This window comes from Diorhabda carinulata, chromosome 5, assembly GCF_026250575.1.
Source record: "Diorhabda carinulata isolate Delta chromosome 5, icDioCari1.1, whole genome shotgun sequence".
Lineage (NCBI taxonomy): Eukaryota > Metazoa > Arthropoda > Insecta > Coleoptera > Chrysomelidae > Diorhabda > Diorhabda carinulata.
Genome location: NC_079464.1, coordinates 28,464,324 through 28,488,733, shown reverse-complemented (window position 1 = coordinate 28,488,733; position 24,410 = coordinate 28,464,324). Strand labels below are relative to the sequence as shown.

General features: G+C 32.0%; 1 protein-coding gene across 11 annotated transcripts in view; it reads right to left on the bottom strand.

Moving 5' to 3' along the window:
* LOC130894255 (homeobox protein homothorax) overlaps positions 1-24,410 on the bottom strand; it is a 346,801-nt gene that overhangs the window by 156,801 nt on the left and 165,590 nt on the right. For all 11 annotated transcript variants that reach the window (XM_057800937.1, XM_057800940.1, XM_057800941.1 and 8 more), the window contains one exon: positions 10,984-11,107. In XM_057800937.1, the coding sequence (XP_057656920.1) occupies positions 10,984-11,107 (124 nt within the window). The remainder of the gene's footprint in view (positions 1-10,983; positions 11,108-24,410) is intronic.

The following is a 24,410-nucleotide window of genomic DNA, read 5'->3' as shown; positions in this document are numbered from 1 at the left end:
TTTTGGGGTTTCGAGTCCGCGGAGGCTTTTAATCAGCTTGCTTCAAACTATTATTGTACAAAGTTTCAGAAAAAGTGGCCGAAACGGCAAGATTGAACGTATTTTTAAATATTATATAAAATTTTTTGAAATGCAAAGAATGAAATTGTGTCTTGAGAAATATCCGAGCTGAATTATCAATATTAGGATTTTATAAATTTATTAATCAACTAAAATTGTATGAAAAATTCCTTTTCGTTATCCAATAACAACCTAATTTGAGATTCATAAATATTTATGCATGTACCATGAGCTATTAGGCCACTTTTGAATATTTATAAATAGTTTTAATTCAGTTATTCATTACGACCAGCCCAAGGTGACATTTCCTATAAAAATCCACTTAGCATTTAAATTGATTCTTAATGAAAGTTAAAAACGAAAAGAATATCGAAAAAATCGATCGTTTTTGCTAGAAACACTTTTTTCCTTATTATTATATATCTATGTTTAATTTAATTGAAACAGGTCAATAAATTAAAAACGAAAGTGTAAAATAATTTATGATTGCATATTTATGAACGACAAATTACTTTTTGCACAAGATCGTATATTATATTCGCGAAAGATTATTTATTGTCTTCAGTTTTATGGAGTGATTTAGGATCTCGTTTTTATGTCGAATATAATTTGTTGAAAATTAACAAAAATGTGCATATGAATAAGAGATTTAGAAACAAATGTTCATATACAAAACAAAAATTTACTTCAATCCGACTTTATAAAAGAAATATTGTAAAATATAATACTAACATAGAAGTACCGAAATTTAAATTAATATGACCATTAACTCCCTTTCATTAACTTTATGGACAAGTCCAAATTTTTCAAATTGAATTTTTGTGGTATATTGTTTGAAAGGTTCCTCTATTAGTTTTTCAAAAATTTTATTTGTTTCCAGTTTACAAAAAATTTAATCCAAATAATAGTGAGCTTCTGTTATTATTGAAATTTTCTGCAATACTGCAATGTGCGTCGATTCTTCTTTGATTAGAGGCGGCATTATCGACGTGTTTATGTTAAGTAAAAATCATTACAAATAAATGTGTTTGTTTGTTGTAATTACTTTTCGAAATTATATGAATCATTACTTCAATCAACTACTACTTTAACATAAAAGCATACTAACTGGTGTCAAATTATTTAACAAAAATACATTAAAACAAACAAAATTAATCATATATTGTATGCCTTCTTCTCGCAAATATTTTAGTTGTCATGTCATTATAATCTTTACATAGCTGCATAGAGAACATCTCTGATTCTCTGATACTTCTGAGACGGTAGCCCGTAGAAAGTCCGATGAAGTGGTGGTCGGTTCGAAAATTAACTCACTGATCTCACTTTCACTTCTTTTTATATACCTGCTTTTTTAATATGTTGCATCATATCGTATTTAGGAAATTTCTTAATTGAAACTATCAAAAAATCTTACTGATATGTCTATTATTTACAACAAGATCTAAATTTTTGAATAGAGAATGAAAAGAGCTTACAAACGATATATCATTTATGTTTAAAAAAATTTTGAATATTGTACTTGTCATTTGAAGAGGGTACACGTAGAAGAATGTCAATTTATAGGTCAAATTTGACAGATTTTATGATTTTTCATAAATAGCGTCGAACTCTTTGTATAAAATCCATAAAACAAAAGTGAGATGTAAAATACAACAAAAATAAAAATGTGAAATGAAGCTTGAATTATTATTTGGTCGATAGTTTGAAATGTATTCTTTTCAATTTATGGAAAATTATACTGAAGGTAAACTGTTTACCTTCAGTCTCTGAAGACGATAATTTGGTTATCGAAACGCTGGTTAGGTTAGGCTTAATTAGAAAAATGTATCCGTTTATTCTACTTGGACCTTTTCCCATTAATTTCCTATGTTTCAGTTCTAATAATCTATTTTTATCGACTAATTTTCCCTTAGATGTGCTGCTGGCTCCTGACCCACATAAAATCCATAAATTCAGAATCGATGTCAACTAATTTGGGGAAAGTAAAACGATTCATTAAACCATTACCGATTACGTTGGTTAATGCTATGCAATCTAATATAGACTGTAAGTAATGAAAGCGCCCTCACATAAAACTATTTCTATAATTGAAAACGGGCTGCTAATGAAGAGTTTGCGCTTCAACATAAAGCCTACGATAACAACGATACTAATGGAGAAATCGATAATTGTTCATTTGCTCGAATATAAAATTACAAGTAGTGCCTTTTAATATGACCAACGGGCACGACGCCATCGTTAAGTGTACGCTAGAACTAGATCTGTTTCTCTGATAAATTGTTTTGCTCATCACACAGAGTGGGAGATTGAGATTTCTACTACAAGTTAATTAACAAGAACAGAGATTTTTCCTTCGATATAAAAACATACTATTAATCAACAGAAAGCACTTTTATTGATGACAAACATGCTTCTTGGATCTTTTTTCGTTTTACTTTATACAACAATTGAACTCTTTCAACAAGCTCCAATTTTCCAATTTCTCTTAATGAAAAATTCCGCAAATTTTTCTCCTCAAAAAGGAGATTACCAACCCAAATATAGAAAAAAAAACATTTGGACCGGTTTACTACGAAATCTCCCACTAAGAAAGGATGTTTAAATTATTCATTCCTAAAAGGATGAAAATTTGTTTTATATTTCGTCAATTTTGTATCAAGAATCTTCTATTCGTTTTTGAGAATTCAATCCTCAAAGAACTAATTAGGGGGGTAGAAATTTTATGTAAAAAATATTCAGTTAAAACCCCAAAATGGAATATCTTGTATTTGGTTTTTATGAAGATGCATCCCATTGTATGAGGATGTTGTATCAAAGAAGAAACCTAATTGTTAGAATTGGTATGACCGCGTCCTTATCTACATTTCAATTATGAAAATACTGCTAAGGAATAGAAAAATGTGTATATTCTCAGATCAAATTAACAATTCAGTATCAACACAATTTTCATAAAGGAAGATGTGGGTCGAAAAGAAACTGGTGGTTTAAAGAACGTAGCAGAGATGTTGAAGAAAATCAAGCAAATGAGAAAACCATTAAAAGCTATAATTTAACACAAACTGATCTGAGCTAAAGATTATAGAAATATGAAATAGCTGATAACATGGTTAGATTAAAATATGAAAGGAGCATCACGTCAGAAAGAAAAGAATTCTATCGGATTTTGTTTCTATTTTTTTCGTAAACTTTACTACCTATTTTTCTAGCAATCTATAAGTAAATATGATCATATAAGATGTTTTGAGGGAGAAAATCCTCTGACAACTCTACGTATGTTTTTTTGTTATAATGTTTATAGGTCTAATAGATTAGATTGTAGTTTCCTCTTTAGTCTTCTGCGTGCTGGTAGTGGTTCGTTTAACTGGTATTAACCAAGTAGTTTTTGATAATAGAAGGTGTATTTCCTCTTCTACTGTGGTTATTTTTAAGTCATCGTGTTTTATTGTTCACGTATCATGGGGCGATAACAATGTTGCTAAAAATTTTTGACTTGGATCGCTGTATTATTTTTGTGTTGGAAGGCTTTGAACAATTCCCTAGCTGGATACCCAAAAGTTAAAATCCTTTAAGTTTGGGTTATATTCAGAAATAATGAACAAACGCAAACTCACACATTTTCGCAAATTTTTTATCTAAAAAAGAGAGATTACAAAAATCCAAATATAGAAAAAAACATACCTAAATGAATGATTTATTATCGCATAAACGAAAGTTACAATAATAAAATTTGAACATTTTACGAAAAAACCTCCCACTAAAAAAGAATTAAATTGGGAATGAAAATTTGTTTGAAGGTACGTCAATTTTGAATTAAGAAGAATTTTATATTTAGGCTAACTAGAAATTTCAGCGTTTTTGAGAATTCAATCCTCGAAAACGTAAACAATTCAAAATAAGAAAATAATTTCTTGTTAATCATTTTGGTATCCTCAATTTCTATCCACAATAACACGAAGAATTTTCATCGTTTCCACCCGATAAACCGAGTGTATTTCGATTAAGCGTCCTTGAGTCATATTAAATATGTTGTTAACACTTCAATATATTTTATTTTGTGGAATCGAAAAGTTAGTTGATTTTGTCAAACTTTTGTGTAAAGAATTTTTTCATGTCTCCATCTGTAAGTGAGGGAAAAGCTTGATACTATTAACATATATACATCGTAATATATTCAAATATTCATTTCGGTATACTGAATGAATAATGTACCATTGAAAACAGAAAGTTTTCTAGTGTAGGCCAACAATTACGTGTCTAACTGTATAAAAGAACTGAGTAAATATTTATGGAACTTATACCGCTTACTGAATTATTCCTAAACTGCTGTACACAGTTTAGATGCCTTTCGAACAACGACTGTTGGAGAAGTTTACAGTAAACTTCGGCCAAATGTGGTTTCTAATTTATGGAGTGGAACTTCAATAGTACATGGAGCAACTTTCGTGTACGGTCAACTTTGAAATAGAGAGTTTTTTTTCAGTAGTTTCTACTTAAATGGAAACGATTGCCGCACGAAAATAATAGTTTATTTTCGATATACGTTGCTAGAGAATCTCTTTTGAGATTTTTTTACACTAAAGCAACAATTCAAAAGTCATTTATCACGACTTATAATAAAAACACAACCTAAATTAAAATATCGCTTTGTACAGGAATCTATACAGTTACTGCTTGTTTATTAAACAGAGTTGTACTATTCCTATTTAACAACTAATTTATCAGTGACTGTTTTGAGTCAAGTACATTATAAAATTGATTTTGAGCACTCCATTTTAACTACAGATATAAACTATCCATTCATAAGCTGTGAATTGAGTAGAAAACTGAAGTACTCCAATTTGTAAAAAAGAACATGGTGCAAAACCTCGCAGAAGGTTTAATTAATGTCATAGAATATATCTTGAGGCATTAATCATGGACATCTAGATCGTTTACCGCTAGTTTTAGAAAATCTTTCACATGGGGGGACCACCTCAGACCACATCAAATTTTTCACTTTGTGATTACCAATATGATAAATTCACTATTCTAATATCGGCAACGATTTGTGTGAGCGGGGGTGATGATATCACAGTCATGAAAAAAACTAGAAGGGTGGAAATGAATCGCAGCTACTGTAGGTTACATCGACGACAACATAAATAGAAATTAACTAAAGTGTAAGTAGTGTTGCTATTACAACTACCACAGGAAATACTACTAATAATAGGATAGGTAGAGAGAATTAATCTTTAAATACCTGTAATAATATTATTATTAACTATAATTATCACACTGTGTTTTTTCCTTTTAGTTGTAGATAAAGTACGGTGTTCCTTTCGCAAGTAATGGCTATTACTCTTCTCTTGATATGATAGAGTTATTAACAAATCCGGTATTGAATATATTTTAAAAAATCAAACTCTTCACTTTTTAGGTATTTTCCGATCGATTCCGAATGATTTTTCATTCTTAAATTGAAGAAAATTGTACCATTTGATGATGCATCTTCGTCGATTCGAACGATATTTGAGTCACTTTACCTCTTAACGGTTTCTATCTATTTGCAGAGCTTGAAAAAATAAGTTTTGCTCAGATGAAGGAGTGATTCCCAAAATTGAATCAAAGACAACTTGTTTAACATAGTAGGAAGCTTTTCGTTTCGAATTTCTTATTTTGTCGATTTGATTTGAGGTTGATCAAAGTATGTATTCATCGGGAAGTTTTGCGTTTATAATTTCTATGCGAGATAGTTCTTAGATTATTGCCTTCTATTTCATCACATTTTGGTAATGGTAACGTTGATAGCTAACTAGTTGTTTTCCTGGAAAAAATAGTAATAGATATCCAGAAGCTCTAATTCTCAATTTGTTACCGCCACGACCGTCTTTGGTCCTGAGGGAGCTTTGATAAAAACAAATGACGGCGACGACATGGCCATCCCGATGGAAACGACTTCGGTCTCGACAACGCTGTTACTTATTCATTTCACGAAGAAAACTTTTAAATTGCGTAATTTAACGAACAAGACCTTTTTATTCTGTTGGAATATTTGACAGTAGAACATTACGTTTAGTTCTAGCAGAGGCGCGACCATTTCTTTAAATTTCAATGCAAAACGTGTTAGCTTTTGGCAAAAAGTAAATAAAAAATTTGAATATGAATTCATATTTAGATTTATACGTGACTAAGTTAAAGACAGATTGTCTTTTCAATTTTACTTTCAAGATTTTTATGGATATATCTTCAAATTATATATGTTAGAAAAAAAGTTTTATAAGGAAATAAATACTTAAATTTATAGAAACACAAAATCGATGGTATTTAGATGTGATGCATAACTTTGGAAAGTCGGCGATATTTTAATTAAAAATAGCGGTACGAACGCCGCTGATTACATCATTGTAACCGTTGGGAAATAAATCGGTAAGTTTAATTAAGATATTGGGCAGTAAGAGGAGATATTCTTTTGTTTCGAGGAACATCCATCACAATCCCTCCGCGACAGCGATATCGTTAATGAACATTTTAAATTTGCTGTTCGCAGTGATGATAACGGCTTTATCGAAACGAAACGCTATGCTGCGACTTTCAAATCGAAAGAACTCTATTTCCATTCTTAAATGACCGAAAAGGTTTTTAAAACGGAGACAGGGGTGTATTTGTTGAATTTATAAATAATCAATCAAATGGAAAATGTCTTGCAAGAAAATGGAAAAAAGTACTACTCGAGTGAGATCAAATTCAAAATGAAATATATTGCTATAAAAACGAATCAACAATTAGAAAAAAAAATGAATTTATATATGAGTCTAACCACCTTGGTCTGTACACTTTAAAAGCTGAAGCACATCAAACAAGCTCAAGTTTATGCAATTATTCGAGATTGCTTTGGTGTACTGATCGAACCAGATATGAATGTGTGTAAAGTGCTGTGGGTACCAGGGAACACTAGAGTAGGGGGGGATGAGATAACTGATGAACTGGTGACCAGAAGCATTTTGTGCAATCAGTACTGATACAAGTATATACACTACTGCCAAACTTGAACCAGGACAAATCTGAAGAATGTATCGACCAGAGTAAATCTGCACAAAAGTATTAATAGGACATTTTGTGTGAATGGACTCTTGAAAACACTCAAAATTGTGAGTAGAGTCGCAGATTCTGTGTTAATCACTACATAGCTCGACATCTGGGAACATACTAGATATAATAGGAAGGCTTTCCCTAACTGAAACTATTAGATGCCCTAAAACTCATTGAAGAATCTGGAGTAAGAGAACTATTAGTTTCAGAAACAGTGCGAGGTGACTGAAGTAGAAATTTTCCGAAGTAAACTAAATATTATGACTATCAATTATGTTGTCGAAAGATTTTCTATTAACCTGAAAAGTAGAATGACTAAAATTTTTCGTATATTTATCAATTGTTTATACTCAAAAAATATTTTAATAATAATTTGGAACTGACGTGCATAAAGGTAGTTTGAGAAACGTCAATAATGAAGTTTTGTTTTAGTAGAAAGAGAATTTACAAATAATTTTTTATTAGAATGGTTTGAAAGCTTCAATTCAACTAGGAAAGTCGAGTAGTAATATTTTAGCTCATTACGGTCCTGTCTGAGCGTCGCAGTTGGCAATCGAGATGGCGGCGGAATTACTTTGACGTTCTTCTAATGGGTTTCTTTGTTTCAAATAATTCAACGTTGTCTTGATGGCGCGAAAGAATAGGAAGCAGATTTGTGTAAAAAAAATTAAATTTTAATGAGAAAGATGTATCTATTTTCACAAGGGTTGCAGTTTTCTCTCCAATTCTTTAATTAACGATTTTTATCTCATGCAAATTCGCAGAATTTAATTATAAGTCTCGGTACATTACGGTTATATATTAATTTACATGTTTTTTTTTAAAAAAAAAGAAAATAATAACAGCTTGGATGCAGGATAATAAAATTTGGATATAATTGTAGATACTTAGTTGAAAAAAAAATAGCAACTGTCATTAATTTGAAGAATACTTACAAGAAAATTATTTCCTGATAACATTTATCTTGCCCTAGGGTTAGGAAATGTCATCTGGTTATTTCCTTTCGAAATATCCATCAAAAAATTAAATTAGTTAAAGTAACCGCAAAGGTGTTTACGTGAGCTATATCATTTGTATAAAAGATAAGTAATTCAATGTCCCTGTCCACAAAAAGGTCTAAAAGGGCTCTCGCGTGCTTAGATACCGACCACAAAAACTCGATAAAGACTCCTAACAAGTCTGCGGTGTTCCGAACTATACCAATTTTAATAGTCCGCTGCGTTTTGTGTATTGTTTGATTTACGTAAACCGCAGGCCGGTTGACTAGTCACCCTTTGCGGTTACAATCATAAAATAAAAGATTCAAAGTTTTTATGGCGTTCGCCAACCCACACATGTGCGTTTTCTTTTTGCCGTTAATAGACCCATGTGGGTTTCCGAAACCCGAGATGCTCGTAAACTTATTCGGAAAAACATTCCCCTGCCAAAAGTGCATCAAATATGAAAAGTTGCGTTACGGATATAGTCATTTTTTTTCACTTCTCATGAATATATATTAGGTAAATAATTGGAAATACGATATACTATTTTTGTATACTAACTACTTTTTTTCTGATTTTCTGATAGATGGAAGCTTTCCTAATTATAATTACCTAGTAGGGTATATTCAGATTCTTTATGTACGAACTGTAGCTATTAAACAACGAGACTGATGATATAAAATATTTTATTTTGATATTTTATATATTTATTTACTATCCCCTTTAACATAAACCCCTCTTTATCACTACATCGCTCCATTATTCAGTGCAAGAAGTCTTTTTCAGTCAGGTACTTCAAGACGCGTGCCGCTTCTTCTTTCCAAGCTTCAACAGACTCAAATCTTGTTCCTTTTAATGCAAATTTTGTCTAAAAAAAGGAGAAGAAGTCGCACAGAGCAAGATTCAGCGTATAAGGTGAGTGGTCCAATACTGGGATGTTGTACTTGGCTAGAAACCTCTTGAAACACAGTGCGGAATGAAGCAACACACTTTTCGCATATTAAACTTTTCATGTAAAATTTGCCGGGCACATTCTTGTTCTATTCGTATAAATTCAGCAATCGCACGAATACTTTGCCGATATTTAACAGCTTTTCGTTTTTTACCAGTTTTACTGGTCTTTTCAAAATTCTCTTAAGAGAGGTTTTTGAAATTCGCTTAGTTCAGTATTTCGCCCAGAAGGTTCAGAAATTCTATGTTGACAGTTTTGCGGTTTTCGCCAAAAAAGCAGCAAAACATCATAGCACAACATGCATTAGTATTCAAAATTCATATCAATACTGTAAAAAGGTAAAATGCTTTTTGTATTGTACTTTGGATACATTGAATGGTCGTTATAATCCGAAATACGTGCTGATGGACGCTGTTGTATGATATCTTAAAAAATAATGTTGAATTGTTTAATGTAATGTTTAATAATAATTTTATTACAAATTACACCCTTTAAATTAGAATATAAAATCAGAAATTCAGACTTTAGACACAATTTCTCCAGAACTACTTCACTCAAGTCTTATGGAAGCTTTTTTTATTCAACATAATAGTATTTTTGAAACTGTATATTAATTAAGTCAAGAGATGATACTCCAGTTCAACTACTTGATATAATCCTTTCGTGAAAAATAAAATGATTGATGGTGAAAACCGCATCTAAATCTATTGCGTGATTTAGGAGGAATTAGCGAAAAGCGACTTTATTCACTGTTATTTAGAGCTACTAAATTAAAATAACCGTTTTCACATGAAACGTCTGAATATAACAATTTTTAGGTTATGTAACTAACTAGTTGTCAGTAAAAAAACATTTTTGATACATGTCAGATATTGTTAGAGATCTGCATCGAACCGTAGCATGTCTAGAACTAAATAAATATATTCATTGTGTAATCCCATTGTTTTCAGATTGTACTACAATTTGTAAAGGAAATCTGTTAATATCATTTATTAATATTCAACAATGTAAACTGTTTTAAACGTAGCAGTTATTGAATTTGTGTAGTTAAAAGATTAAATTGCGTTATTTAATATAGTTAAATCCCTTAATCTTAATTCGCGATGGAACATCAAATCACAACCAAGCGTATTTTTCCGGATTCCCAGAGAGAGTAATATCCGATATATATCTCAATCAAACGTGCAGAAATCCGACAGTTTGTATATCTCCTTGGAGAATCCGAATGGATATAGACAAAAGAAGTTCGTCTCTCCCTACTTATTGTCCATTGCGCTCAAATGGAAAGCCACAATTTATTTATTACCCCTGTTTCCTAAATTGTATTACAAGTTGCTCACCCACCGAGGGTCTAATGGTTCAAAATTACCAAAAAAATTGAAAGCTTTTTAGCTCTGTGCATCAGATCGAAATATCAATTTCCTTAGAAATAGTATTATACAAACATATCATTTCTCTTTTAATCAATTTTTTGTGAATTAACCTCAACTTTATTATCTCATAGACCTTGAACATCGCGTTACCTATATTCGGCAAGAGTTGCATGTACACAATGACCGTTTGAATGACATTGTAAGAGTACTCGACACTAAGTGGTCTCGACTGCGGAAGCACCTCGTTTGAGATCCGATCACATTATCTCATTTTAAGGACCCTCTCAATCTCCGAGGGTAACCCAAAACCCGCCGAAGATACTTCAGCGAGACCTTACGTACCGTAACGCAAAAATTGGGGATGAATATTAGTCCAACTTAACACGGAATAAGTTAAATATATAGCACGCTCATCTGTTGATGTGCTTGTAGCATTTTCTATTTCAATAAATTTAAAACGGTTCGAGCTAAGCTTAGTAATGAAAAAATACTTATAATTATCGTCAATATTCAAGAAAACTAGAGAAAAATGTATGGTTTTTCGACTTACCAGGATCCGAAGCGTCCAGACTTTGCTGCGATGCGGGTGGTTGTGATAGAGGTCCAGGCGTACCGGGAGATCTGACGTCATCGTTGACCGGACCCCCGTATGATAACGACGACGATGGTGGTCTCTGTAATCAAAAACAAAACTTGGGTATAAATGATGATATCTTATCAATTAGTTTGTAAAGGGAGAATACAAAAATGTGAAAAAAGGTTTCAATTAGCATTAGAACTATTCTCAACATAAACAGGATCAAATTAAATGATAATTATAAAAGCATAGATAGAAAGACAGTCTACGAGGGAAGACCCAAAAATTAGTATTATTTTTAAACAGTTTCCAATTTTTCATACAATTATAAAACAACTTCATCATCTTCCAAATACTACATTTTTGTACTCATCTAAGGATATGGCAGACAGTTACTTTTTCGTTTTTTTGACCTCTTCAATCTCGTGTAAACGGTGTACTGCTTTTATCCATTATTGGGAATAAGTAAAAATCACATAGGACCAGGTCGGATTATAGTGTAATCGTACTATTTTCAACGGAAATTTTTTGGACAAAGAACGTGTGCAGGTGCATTGTCATGGTGTAAGAACCAGTATACTTTCAATTCCAGAAACAGATTTGGTTGGTATTTTGACCTAAAGGAATAACTTCAAGCATCAAGAAAAACCATTCGCATTATTCCGATGCTTGATTTTACTTCACAATATCTTTTTGAAAGTCAAAACCATAGCACCATTAGTTATCTCCTTTGACAATTTCAAGAAGTTGTTTCAAAGCTTGAAATGCTTCAAACCGATATTGCTTCTAATTGGTAGTTAGAGCTAGATGGACAAAATTAGCAGCAAATCTTTGTCATTTCCAAATCTTATTTTAAAATTGTCTATACTTAGGTGTGGGTCCCCGTATTACAGTTTTTAATGACTTTATTTAATTTCTATTCTATAGAGTTCTTTGTACGTAATTTTTTTGGAATCATCGTACAATCAAAACACGATGAAGGCCACGATTAAATAAGTGTAGTACTCTGGTCATTGGTAAAATGAACTAGCTCGATATATAAGATTATTTTTGTTTTTGGTTTCATTGTAGGCCCTGTGAAGCTTTCCCAGTAGGCTTTCCCCCCCTTTAGTAAGTCTAGACGTATTTTCGGACCACTTTAGGAAGTCGGGTGCAAGATTTCAAACATTTGACTGCTGCAACTGACTAAAATAGGCCAATAATCGCATTCTAATCGATTTCAAGAAATTCTTGATAAAATAATAGTGATAACATTGAAGTTATAGAAGTAGTACCTAATATTTTTGACCACTATGACGTAGATTAATAAAATAAGTATTGCAAATAATATTCACTGAATTTTATTAAGTATTACTATATTTATTCAACCCATAGTAAGTAAACCCCAGCGTTTATTCCATAACATGGCATTTTAGAATAATTGTAATTCGTATTAGCAACTTTTTTATTTTCTAGACTCGTTATGTCAATGTTCTATACAGAAAAAAAAACAATTAAATGAAATATATATTAGTTTACTTAAATAAATTTCAAGTGGTTTCAAAACAAATTCATGGTGTAATAAATTATTTCATATTTCTACACTTAGGTAGAGATTAATATTCACCTCATGAATAATTACTGATATTTGTACGAGCTGTTAGTAGAGTTAATTGCCAGTGAGATATTACGCGAAATGTATCGACGCACGCCACTGGAGCGCATATATTAAATCTGGCAATGGATGTGTCGCTTGTCGTCCCAAGACTGCATAGAGATATAGACTAAAAACATACCAGAAATAGCGAAGTTCATTGTCATCATGCCAGAGGTTTTTTTTTCTAAGGACAAACGATGTATTTGACGTTTTATATAATGTGCTATGAAGAATATTGTTAATTTTTCATTAATATCTCCATTAATTGATTAAATTTTCAATACAAAATTTGATGTAATAATACAGACACATTTTTAATCTGGTGGTTTAGTCTATTTCACATGTGCTCTATAGTGTACACGTCCTTTCAATTAGGTAGTTGAATCTTAATAATCTACGCAAGGAATGTATTTGGGCGTTATTATACATATATAACATAAATCTGCCGTATGCAATATAGTCAAAAATTTTCCTAAAAGATGTTCCTTAAATACAAAACTGCGGTATTTAGTGGCTCGTACTGAAACTGAGAACTTCAATTTTCAAAAATAACCCGAGCAACTTCCAGTAACTTAACAACTTAACCATGTTTAGACATATATATGCTACAGTTGCATATAATTTAGTCGAAAAATTTAATCTACAATTATCGAAAGTATCGCCTCAAATGCCTCCTTATGAAATCTCTAATTATTACAATCTAAATTTGATAGTGCGACTCCGTTTTGACTCATCACTTTCTTTATACATTTGTGTTCATTTAATTGGCGTTAACATTTTATGTTTTCTCTGTTACATTTTGTCATCTAAATATAACTTCTCGTTGTTCTTAATTCTTCTTCTCTTCTTATAATCGCATTTCTAGATTAATTTCCATTCCTTCTCACAAGTGTTAATTGTTTTCTATTCTTAATTTTGAATTTTTTATAATTAATCATCGTTTGTATACTACTTTTGTCTGCGTTTTTTGTGTTTGTGTTGCCATAATTTGTTGATATTTTATGTATCAACTAGCAAAATCCCGCAGTAACTTGCAGATTTCAAAAAATTATACTTTCGTTAAAAAAAAGTTTTTCGAAAAAAGATTTAAATTAGTTATTGTATTTATATTACAACGGTGCGTGATGGGTTAAACACTCTTCGCAAAAACGATCTAGATTGTTCAAACAACGTTTTTTTGTCCTACTCGTGACGCAAAAACTTTAGATGGGTGCTAATCAGGGTTGCCAGACATTAATATTGGCGCTCCCACCCCACTACGCCATGTCATCCATTTCACCAATCGTTACTCAGTTCAGTTCACAGCAGTCGATTTAAATTCTAACCTAGTGAATTTAGGCTATCGGTATTGCTGATAGATTCTTCATACTTACAATGAATCATGAAAAAAAAAAAAGGAAAAGTTGTAGCACAAGATTTTTCTATTGCTCATGGAGGCCGTAGAGGCGATCACAAAGTGGAGAACACGAAAGAAATAAAGTTACTGTTGCTTGTAGTTGTTCTATAGGAAATTTTTTGCAACTAAAACTTTCCATATACTTTTCCAAATGCTAGACCTTTCTGTTCACGTTTACTTTCATCTTTTCCATTTCCTTGTCTCTTCCTGATTGTTTGTTGTATGATTTGATATTTTATATATCTTCTTGTTCATATTTTCGTTCTGTGCCGTCTTCTTTTATCTTCTTAATAACTTCTTCAATCTTTCTGTGCATGTTGTAAATTATTTCGTCTATTTTTTTATTCATGCATTCATTACTTTTTACACTTTCTCCATAGTGCTGAATAATGTTGTAATATAAATAATTTGTTCTATTTATGTCATTCCTATTTTTGCACTTTGGACTTATAAATATTTCCTTTATTTTCCTTTAATTCCTTTAATCTAATCTATAATAGTGCTTGATTTTCCTGTTTCCATTATTGTTTTAATAAATTTTCAAATTGTATTTTTAACATATTTGTGGCGATGTTCAAATTAATTTTCTATTTATTTGTGTCTTTTAATATGATGCACAGACAATCTAACCTTCGAAAAATCATCACGGATTCTCATGAAAAATATGGCGTCAGAGAGTCGCGTCATTAGAGAGATATATTTACCAGATGGGCATCGAAATGTCGAAGAATCTTCGTGACAATACGATTTGCTATTTTTGGGTGTTTTCGGTTTGAATATCGGTTAACCATCGGCGTACGTAGAGGTACATAAGCTCATTCTTTCTTAATGCCCAATAATAATAATGATTGTGATCAAATTCTACGAATTTAAGTAAAGAAAATACTTAATATTAAACGGTATTATTATTTTCCCGTGGATTCTTTTGTTATGATAACAGTTTACATCATTATATGTTTTTATTTTACCCCAAAATACTATTATTCATAATGAGGCGAACAATAAATAACACACTTTTATTTCTACTGAAGGGTCCTCAATGAAAAATCAGCAACAGATGTTTTCTAAAACGTTCACTATAGTACTTAGCGTTACTTCATTCGAATACGAATTTAAAATCAAATATATTGTTAATTTGATCCTTCGTGTCAATTTCCATGGATACGGTTTTTAATCTGGAGAAAGAAACTTCGGTTTATTCTATATTAAATCTTGAATGTTTTTCCCAATTATTTACAACATCGAGTTCGAGATCAATAAATCTACGTGAAACAGACGAGACTAAAAACAAAGAGATTAACCAATTCCGAAACCCGATGCTGTGTTGTTTCCAATTAGTAAGTTTCCTATAGCCTCGGGAATATCTCTGCTCCGTTACGTGAAAATTTATGAATAGCTAATGTGCAATATATCGATTAATAGTTGAAATGTGCAGGTGTTGCGCTGTTATCAGGCTCCGAGGTCGAAGAGGGAGCCATATATCAACCTTCCAGAAGATTCCACGCGATGTAGAAACGGGAACGAATATAAGGAGCAGGATGCGACAAGGAATGTCTCGTAGCAATATATCATTCCGACAAATTAAATTTATCCTGGTGTATAAAAGATAAAACCGGACGACCGAGACCTTGCATCCTAACGTCGTCTCGTTTCTTGTTATTCCTTACAATTTAGGTATTCAGTAAGGCCATTCCACTATCAAATCTCTTTAATATACAAAATTTTGTAAAAATTTTCAGTTTTTGATTAACAATCTGTGTAATGTAAACTGTCTTTTGATGCTAAAAAACGTAGAATGTACTTTAAACTGACAGGATTGCTACTGACGTTTTGAGATATGGCAACACCGATGTGATATTGCCATTATAAAGTTTGACGTACTCAAACGTGTTGTTGGGATTAATTCTTGAATATTTTCGTGCGACGATTGTCTATGACTTTCGAACTAACAAGTCTGCTCCGATCAGCTCGCTTCGACTTTTGGTGGTGAAGCACCATCTTGTATTTCGCTGGTTTTCAGAATTCAAACGTAGTCGCACTTCCCTATAAGATGAATTTCGTGAAGGTCGTCCAAAATCAGCTGTTGTGCCAGTAAACATAAAAAGAAATGTTAAAAAAATCCATCGCGGTGCTTGAAAGACGTCTATAAGATCGTATAGTTCTAATGTTTGCATGATATGCAGGAAGTATGCGCATTTTGGATGTTTCTATTTGTGTTTTTAATAACACTTACGCGGATTTCCTTTGAGACATGATCTAAGTGAACCATAACCTTTTGGAATTCGATCAAGCCAGCGGTGGCGGTGAGCCCAGTGCAAATAAATAATAGAGAAAGGGCGTCTCTGTCGGATCTTTTCCCGGGGGGCATCTGACATGACACTTCACTTTCCAAACACTGACGGGTCTCTATGCAAAAAATATTGAAACACGACACCGACCCTCTTTATTACACGAAATATTCATGACGGCTGAGGTGAATAAAAATAACGGAGACGGAGCGAGAAAAAAGTGAATTTGGAAGTAGACATATATATGTCTAGAAAAAAACAATTTTCTCTAAAACGAACGAACTTTTGAGTGGCACTCTAGAACTTTGAAATACAAAAAAAAAGCTTTCCATATAGGCTTTTGATACTGATTCACAAAATATGAATGAATAGATTTATGTGGTTTACAAAAGAGGATGACACTAAGGTGTATTTTGAACGACGCCAAAAGAAATGTTGATTTGATACGTACTCAATTATTGTTTGATGAATCAAGCTGTACCTACTTAAATTTTATTACCATTGATTCTGCACAACGTAAAAGTAGAAAAATTAAGACAAGAATCAACAATATTGGAATAGCAGTTAGTTGCTTGCCGTAGTAATTCATTGCCGTTCGCCGACGGACCGTGTACAGTCCATTAGGCAAAGTCCCACTAATGGCCCGTTACTCAACGGCCAAACAATATCCATCCGTTCCGTTTAAAAAGATTGATTTTGTCCAAGAGACGGCGGAATCGTCGGAAAAAGAACTTAGCGGTGGCTGGACGACATTGCTAGACAGGACCGTCTTGAGAATACACAACAATATTAATATGAAATATATAAATAACACCAAACTTAATATTGAATTTTTTTTGGCATCAATAAATTATTGTTCCGAACAGCTACGATAAATCATCTAAAGGTTTTCATTCGAATGTAATACAAATCACCACAGCAACTAGTGGCGTAGCTAGTACAGGGGCATATGCTTACAACCTATATATTATATAAATAAATTATCAGTGTGCTTCGCCATTGATGCCTGCAAAAGTACTACGAACTGAAGAGTACCTTAAGCCTTGAATGTAGAAGAGCTTTTAACTAATTATTGTGGCTGAAGTGAACTTTTATCATAAAAGATAATTAGAAATAACAAAATGTATTGCAATGGCTTCAAATTTGAAAAAGTTTTGAGGTATTTACCTCAAATAGCAAATCCAAATTGAGTCTCGAAATTCTCGAGATTGCGGATTCCCACAAAACATACCAACAACGAATCAAAGTGAAGAAATGAATGGTGAAGGATAAAATGATTAATGTTTTCGTTATGAATACTGAATACTCAAAATAAAGCAAATAATCATTTTATTAGAATAGATTTTATACAAAATATAACAGCTATTTATTTAGTTTATTATTGTTGATCTTCTAATTTGTTTTTTTTTTCGATTATTCGAAAAAACCGAATTGGATATAGAAGCGGTGCATGACAAAATAAATGGAGAGTCATTGGAACAACTTTGGAAATTTGCGAAGCTAAAAGTTTCACAATCTTTGGTTTTCTTTAATAATTATATAAATGTTTACATGTCCCTTAACGTTATTTGACTTGTTTCTTCCACGAAAATTTCGACGATTTTCATAGGGATTCTTATTGGTTCTTGAAGAATGTTTGAGGTATTAGTAGCGGATGCGTTTACGAATTTAGTTAGTACCTACTGAGCAGAGCAGCCTCAACTTTCAATTTTGCCCTATCGGACTGAGCGTTTTGACTTTGAGTTTTTACTGTAGCGGCGACTTTATCATTTTCGGCAACTTCAAGTGGTACTCCTTTGGATATATATGATTTTTTCAATTTTTCGACCACCGCTGCGTTTTCGATTGCATAGGATGACGAATCTTTATTATTTTGTCTAATAATTTGGCTGATAAAAGATTTTCTCACTCAATATCTTGTTTAAGTTTAGTTATTATGTCATTCTTAGGATCTCTACTATTACCTATCAATCAATAACTGTTATCACAGTATAAAAACAATTCATTCGTTTTTTCTGTTTCTCAAATACAACTGATTAAAATGTAAAGTTTATTTGTACGAAAGCATCATTTTGGAAGAATAAAATTCATAGTATTTGTTCTAATTACGGTCCTGTGGCCAACTCGATGAGAAACGGGGCGGCGGGGGCAGTAACTGTTCGGTCAGCGCACACTATTTCATTTTAATGGTCCCCGTGGTCCCGGATTCCATTAAACTGTTTTCTCCTGCAAAGTTTACTTTTGCCAGTGGGACCATTAGTTTGATGCAGCAGGAAGCAATCCTGCCAAAAAGGAGCAGGATTGATAGATGGAGCGATGTAGACGGCCGGCGGACGGCGGCAGGCCACGCTTTTGCCTCTCTTACTACCGCCACGCCACCCCCTTTCTTATTTCTGCTGCCTCGGCAACTCATAACTTAAAAGAATGTTGAAAATAACAACCATCCGGAACAGAAAATCTATTAAAGAAATTGAGTTATATTGTTCGAGTAAGCAAAGAAATTTTTAAAACAAACACGTTTTTCTGTTAGTGCTCGCAATACTTTTATTGGTAAGGTATGCGACGAAAACGGCACCTGATAGTTGCATAACAAATTACAGGGTAATAATATGAAATATGTGAATATTTACAAATAATTTAAATATTTTATTCATTACATACCTACTGTTATCGTGTTTTTCAAGTTAAAAAAATGTATTATGAAGGAACGAATAAATATAAAAATATTTAAAAGAAAGTTTTTAAAATCCTGTGCAGTTGACCAGAAGAATCAAAATGGCTATGGTTATGTATGGTTATTGATGGCGTTATTATTGAAGATGGTTGTGTGATAAAAAGTGTTAATTTTAAATGTCCGACGAACTGCAAAGATTACCTGGTAGCAGATTGGAAAAGTGTAGTAATTTTGGAAATGGTAAAATTGAATTGGAACAAAGCAATCCTTTCTTTACCTAAATACAGGTACAACTGTATTACCTAAATACAGGTACAACTGTACGTAAGTGGGATGTACGGTTTGTACTAAAGAAAAACATGAAACCAAGAGTTATGTTGAATTATTTGATAAGCTAAGTTTTACGGAAGTGAAAGGCAAGTTTCCGAAACCCAAGAGTGCAAAAGATTTTAATGAACCGTCACAATTGTCTATATCTTGAATATTATGTTTTAATCTTAAGGTAATGGAAATAGTTTTTCAAAATATTTGATATTATGAAATGTTGACGCTATTTTAATAAAACACATAACTACGGGAAATATGTAAAATTTTCACTTACTCTTTCTACCTGTATTTTTGCACTTAACATCACAAAACTATTATGATCATTTAATTTCCACGTTCTTATTTATATTAAGAGTAAGATTTGATAATTCCACATAATAGAACGTTGTGATGGATTCAGTTATCCCCACTTTCGAGGATGGTTCCATAAGTACCTGTCCCAACGAAGAAAATACGAAAATTTTGGAAAAAATATATTTATTTTTCAACGTGATTATAATAGCCATTAACTGCCGACATCACCTCTTCATTGTTAAAAAATCTTTGACCACCGAGCCATTCTTTCAAGTCTGGGAACAAAAAATAATCCGAATTGGCTAAATCTGGCGAATAGGGTGCATAAGGTAGCAATTCAAACTTTAGTTTACTATTTTTAGCCATTAGAAGAACATATTTGTGAGCTGGTGCATTGTCTTGATGCAACAACACTTTCCCCTTCGACAAATGCGGAATTTTTGGCTTGATTGACTATAATCAATGAAAATTATACAACGCGCATCTCAAAAAAACCGACGCCATGACCTTGCTTGCAAATGGAACTGTCTTCGCTTTCTTTGGAGCTGGTTCTTCCTTTTCAGTTTTATTGTTTTGATTGTGACAAATATTAAACGACTTGGTGTTTCCAAACATGGAACATTTGTTGTATAGATTATGTACTTTCTAATACAGTGGTATTTCTCAAGCAACTATCGCCATCTCTAGGTCAGACCAGGTACTTCTGGGACCATCCTCCCTGACAATAAAGTATTGACCATATTGATATTGAAATTTCTCGTCAAAAATAATTCTTTAATTAGAAATTATCAAAAATGTAATAAATTATTATTTGTTATCTTTCTAGTTGTTTTCTTTGTTGATTTTTCACATATTACTGAAATAAATTTTCTTCATATGGTTTTCCAAAATATTTCTTTTTTATTAAATATTTCAAATCAATTTGCTAAGCTCAAAAAGTCTATCAAAAGTTGTACCCAATCAAAAAATGTAACAAACATAACTGTTTATTTCCATTTAAATGACAATATTGATTAAAAATAAAATGAATAGCTGTTTATTTTTATCATGATCATTTCAGAGTGAATTTAGACATAACGAATCAATTCTGTCAATACCACTTTTAGTGTGGTGTCATCTAAGTGTCATAACAAACTAAAAAAGGAATTAGTAGCGTTGTTACTTGCGTTTTGGACTATCATAAATGGTAATACGTTCGCTCCAACTTGATGTATATAAAATGAACGAGTCAAATCACAGTTATAAACAGTTTACAAGTTGGTGTTTGTCTACATAAACTGTTGCACCAATGTAACTTATTAATTTCATCATAGACAGCTATTAATCAGGATAGTTTTTAATCCAATTAAATCACAATTTTATTCATCAGTGACATTAAGGATGTACATATAAGATAATAAAATTTAAATATTTCTGAAATGGTATTGCCTTTCATGAAGTCACCTGTTCGAAATATACATTTTCAACTTTGTGATCTGCATTTATTATTTAAATCGGTCTTAAAAACGAAGATTGGTACCAAAAATTTTTAATTTTCTAGTGCATTTTGTTTGTGGTTGTTTAATAAAATATTTTTCGAATCTATTTGACGTAACACTAAAAATAGTTTTAGCGGAAAAAACTACACGAACCACAGAATTTAAGCCGCTTTAAAAAACTATTGAATTATGAAAGCTGTTTTACACTAGGTATCTCAAATGGTGAAAGGGTCATGTAGATGATTTGTTTTACAAAAATTCGTGAAATTTCCAAAAAATACTATAGATTGACAAAAATGCAAAATGTTCCATACAAAAATTATATTAATCAATTCACCCGATATGATTGAATATTTTACTAATTTTTTCATTAAATCTTATATTGTTATCAAGTAATAAAGTGAGAAATTTATTTATAAATGATAATAGATGTTACCTTTAATCAAATAAGAAGGAAAGATAATATGTATCGAAAAAATTTGAAAACCGTGAAGACAATAGCAACGATAAAAGCAATGTATAAAAATAATTAAAATGACAAATAACGTAGAATCGAGGGAATATGGGTATATTCAGCAACGACAACGATAAATCAAATAACCGTATAAATGCAATGAAAATTTCAGGAAAATAGAAAATAAATAATATAGAAATGAAACATATAGAGAAATACTAAAGATAAAACTAGTTAGAGATAAGATATATGATGTAGTACTTTGGACAAATATGCAGGATGCCCCAAAATGTTCATTCGAAATAGCAGATGAAGCTTATTAGGTTGAGCAACAGAAACGTGGCTTGAAAATGCGAATGAAGCAGCTGAGACAAAAGGGATGAAATGAGAGGTAATAAAAGATCAACAAAATGATAAAAAAAAAACGCCCAACCGAACATACATACACCTTACAGTAATCTGGTTTAGGATAAGATATAAAAATGAAATATTGTATTCAACAAGGCAAAATTATTCTAAATTTCAAATCAATAAGTTAAATAAGGCTAGTGAAAATTTAAAATTCCATAAAAAGGGGTAATAATTGAACGTGAAAACTTTGGAAGACTACAAATAATAAGAATAACTGAATTATTAATGACACTAAAAACGGTATTTGGAGTCTATTTTCATTCTAAGCAAATATAAAGCTTGTTGTGTTTCTTTAACAATTTCATAAATTACACGGCGGAAAGTGTAACTGTTGTCCGGTAAACTACCCGTTAATGTGTAAAAAATTGACAAACCAATTTGTGTAACGTACAAGGCGTTAAAAAACCCGGAACAAATTACAAGCTTGCCCAAAAAAAAAAAATTACCAACACACGGACAGACAGAATACAGTTCACAGTTCATTACACAAAGCAGTTGGGTTATCAATTAACGAAGCACACACCGGGACAGTATAGCACCTTGTATATATTTTATTGAATAGCTTGTAGGCCAGTCTGGATTAATCTAGGTTTTAATATCGACATCGGCCATAAATTACGAAGTATTGAAGCTCGAAATGTAGTCTTTAAAAATTTTGAAAAATACTGAACTGAAAAAGCACCGCTCCAAACGGAGCGGTAATACAAGCAAACCTTGAAGGAATATGCACTATCCAGTTCGGTAAGAGTTTCGTTAAAAAATACATTTGCTTGTTCCCAAGTAGCTTTAAAAGTTCAATGTGAATACCACATAGTATTGCTGAAAAGTTGATTGAACCAGCAGTGGTTGGATTGTCCAGAACTATCTGTGGAGATGATATAGCCAATAAGTTTTGGTTTTAATTTCGAAAGGTGCTTGTCATTAGATATTTCATAACAATTGATGATTGATCTTGAAACATAAAATCGATGATTTAATTGATAGATATTGAAGATTTTGCACAGCTGTTAATGAATTCCAGGTACCAAACTTTTAATAAAGAATTTCTTTTCGACGAAAACCAAACTTCTACTGATTAATATTCAATTGCAGTGGCCTAATCATGAAGCAGTTTGTGCAGAAAGAGCAGAGGTTGCCAACCAAAAAAGTTGGAGAGCTCTGGCTTCATCTTGTATCTCTGTTCATACTTTTTACTGTTCCAAAATTATATTTTACTTTAATAAAACGTACTACACAACCTATCAAAAAGTCACGTGGAACTGGCCTATTGGATATATTTATTATATAAATTTATAAATATAACAAGGTGTGTAAAAAAGGCAAAAAACGGGTACGGGTGAGTTGGAAACACATACCCCTATCTATTGGAGTAGAACGTGTGTTTCCTACTTCCGGTTTTTGCAGGCATCATGTGGACTATCGATAAATGATAAAACAGATTGTACGGGAAAATTAAATTCTTCTTTTTTATATGCTGTCGTAGTTGAAACAATGAGGGATTTTTTGTGATGGAGTCGAAGGGTTGTTATAACAGAATAAGAATAAAAGTTTGAACATTTGTTCTATCTAAAACTCATATTTTTCTAGTATTTTTTGATTGAGTGTAACACATTGATCAGCAAGTTTCATTCCTAGTGAACAACAAGAGTTTTTCCTTCCAAAGTGATATAATTTATATATTTTTGGCCTTTATTTCTCAAAGCATATTTCATTAGTTGATATTTTTTTCTAGATATGAAAACCAGCAGTAGGAATATTTTGGACGTGGAAGTTATTCGAAGTTAAATTCATTGAGCTTGACCATTGACTTAAATCACGGTGTATCCTCTTTGGAGAATTTTTATTTTGTGTATGTCATCGTTTGTCTATAATTTCCTTCTCAAACCAGTCTAAGACAACCAACAGTACTCCATAATACTAAAACAGGAGTTTGAGTGTTGCGTTTTTGTCTTTCGACGAACATCTCCAGGTCCAATCCTCTTAAATGACTATAGTTTTGATTTGTAATGTTAAATCCAGGTTTAAATCCATTATTAGATATTGACGTACAAAATATTTATTTATTCAGCTGGAAACAGCATACTGAATCATTAATTTGTTGCAATTCTTATGCGATTGCGGTATTTATTTGGAAAGAAATTTTTTCGTGCTCAAATGCTCATGTAAAATTTTATGTAATATCTGTAACTGTCTTCTTCCTGATTATTAAAAACCATCTAGGCTTGTACTACTACGTTCAAACAGCTCATACTAATCAACGTACCCAAAATATAATTGCTCCCTAAAGTTAATTATTCTAAATAACAATAATTCGACCCCTTTTTAAAAACTTATTCTTGTGTGAGGTTAGTAACAATTGGCAACCCTGAAAAATATTATTGGCAACAGCGCCATTGTTCGTGAACGTGTGCCCGGCGTTATCTTCACATATCCACGTCATCC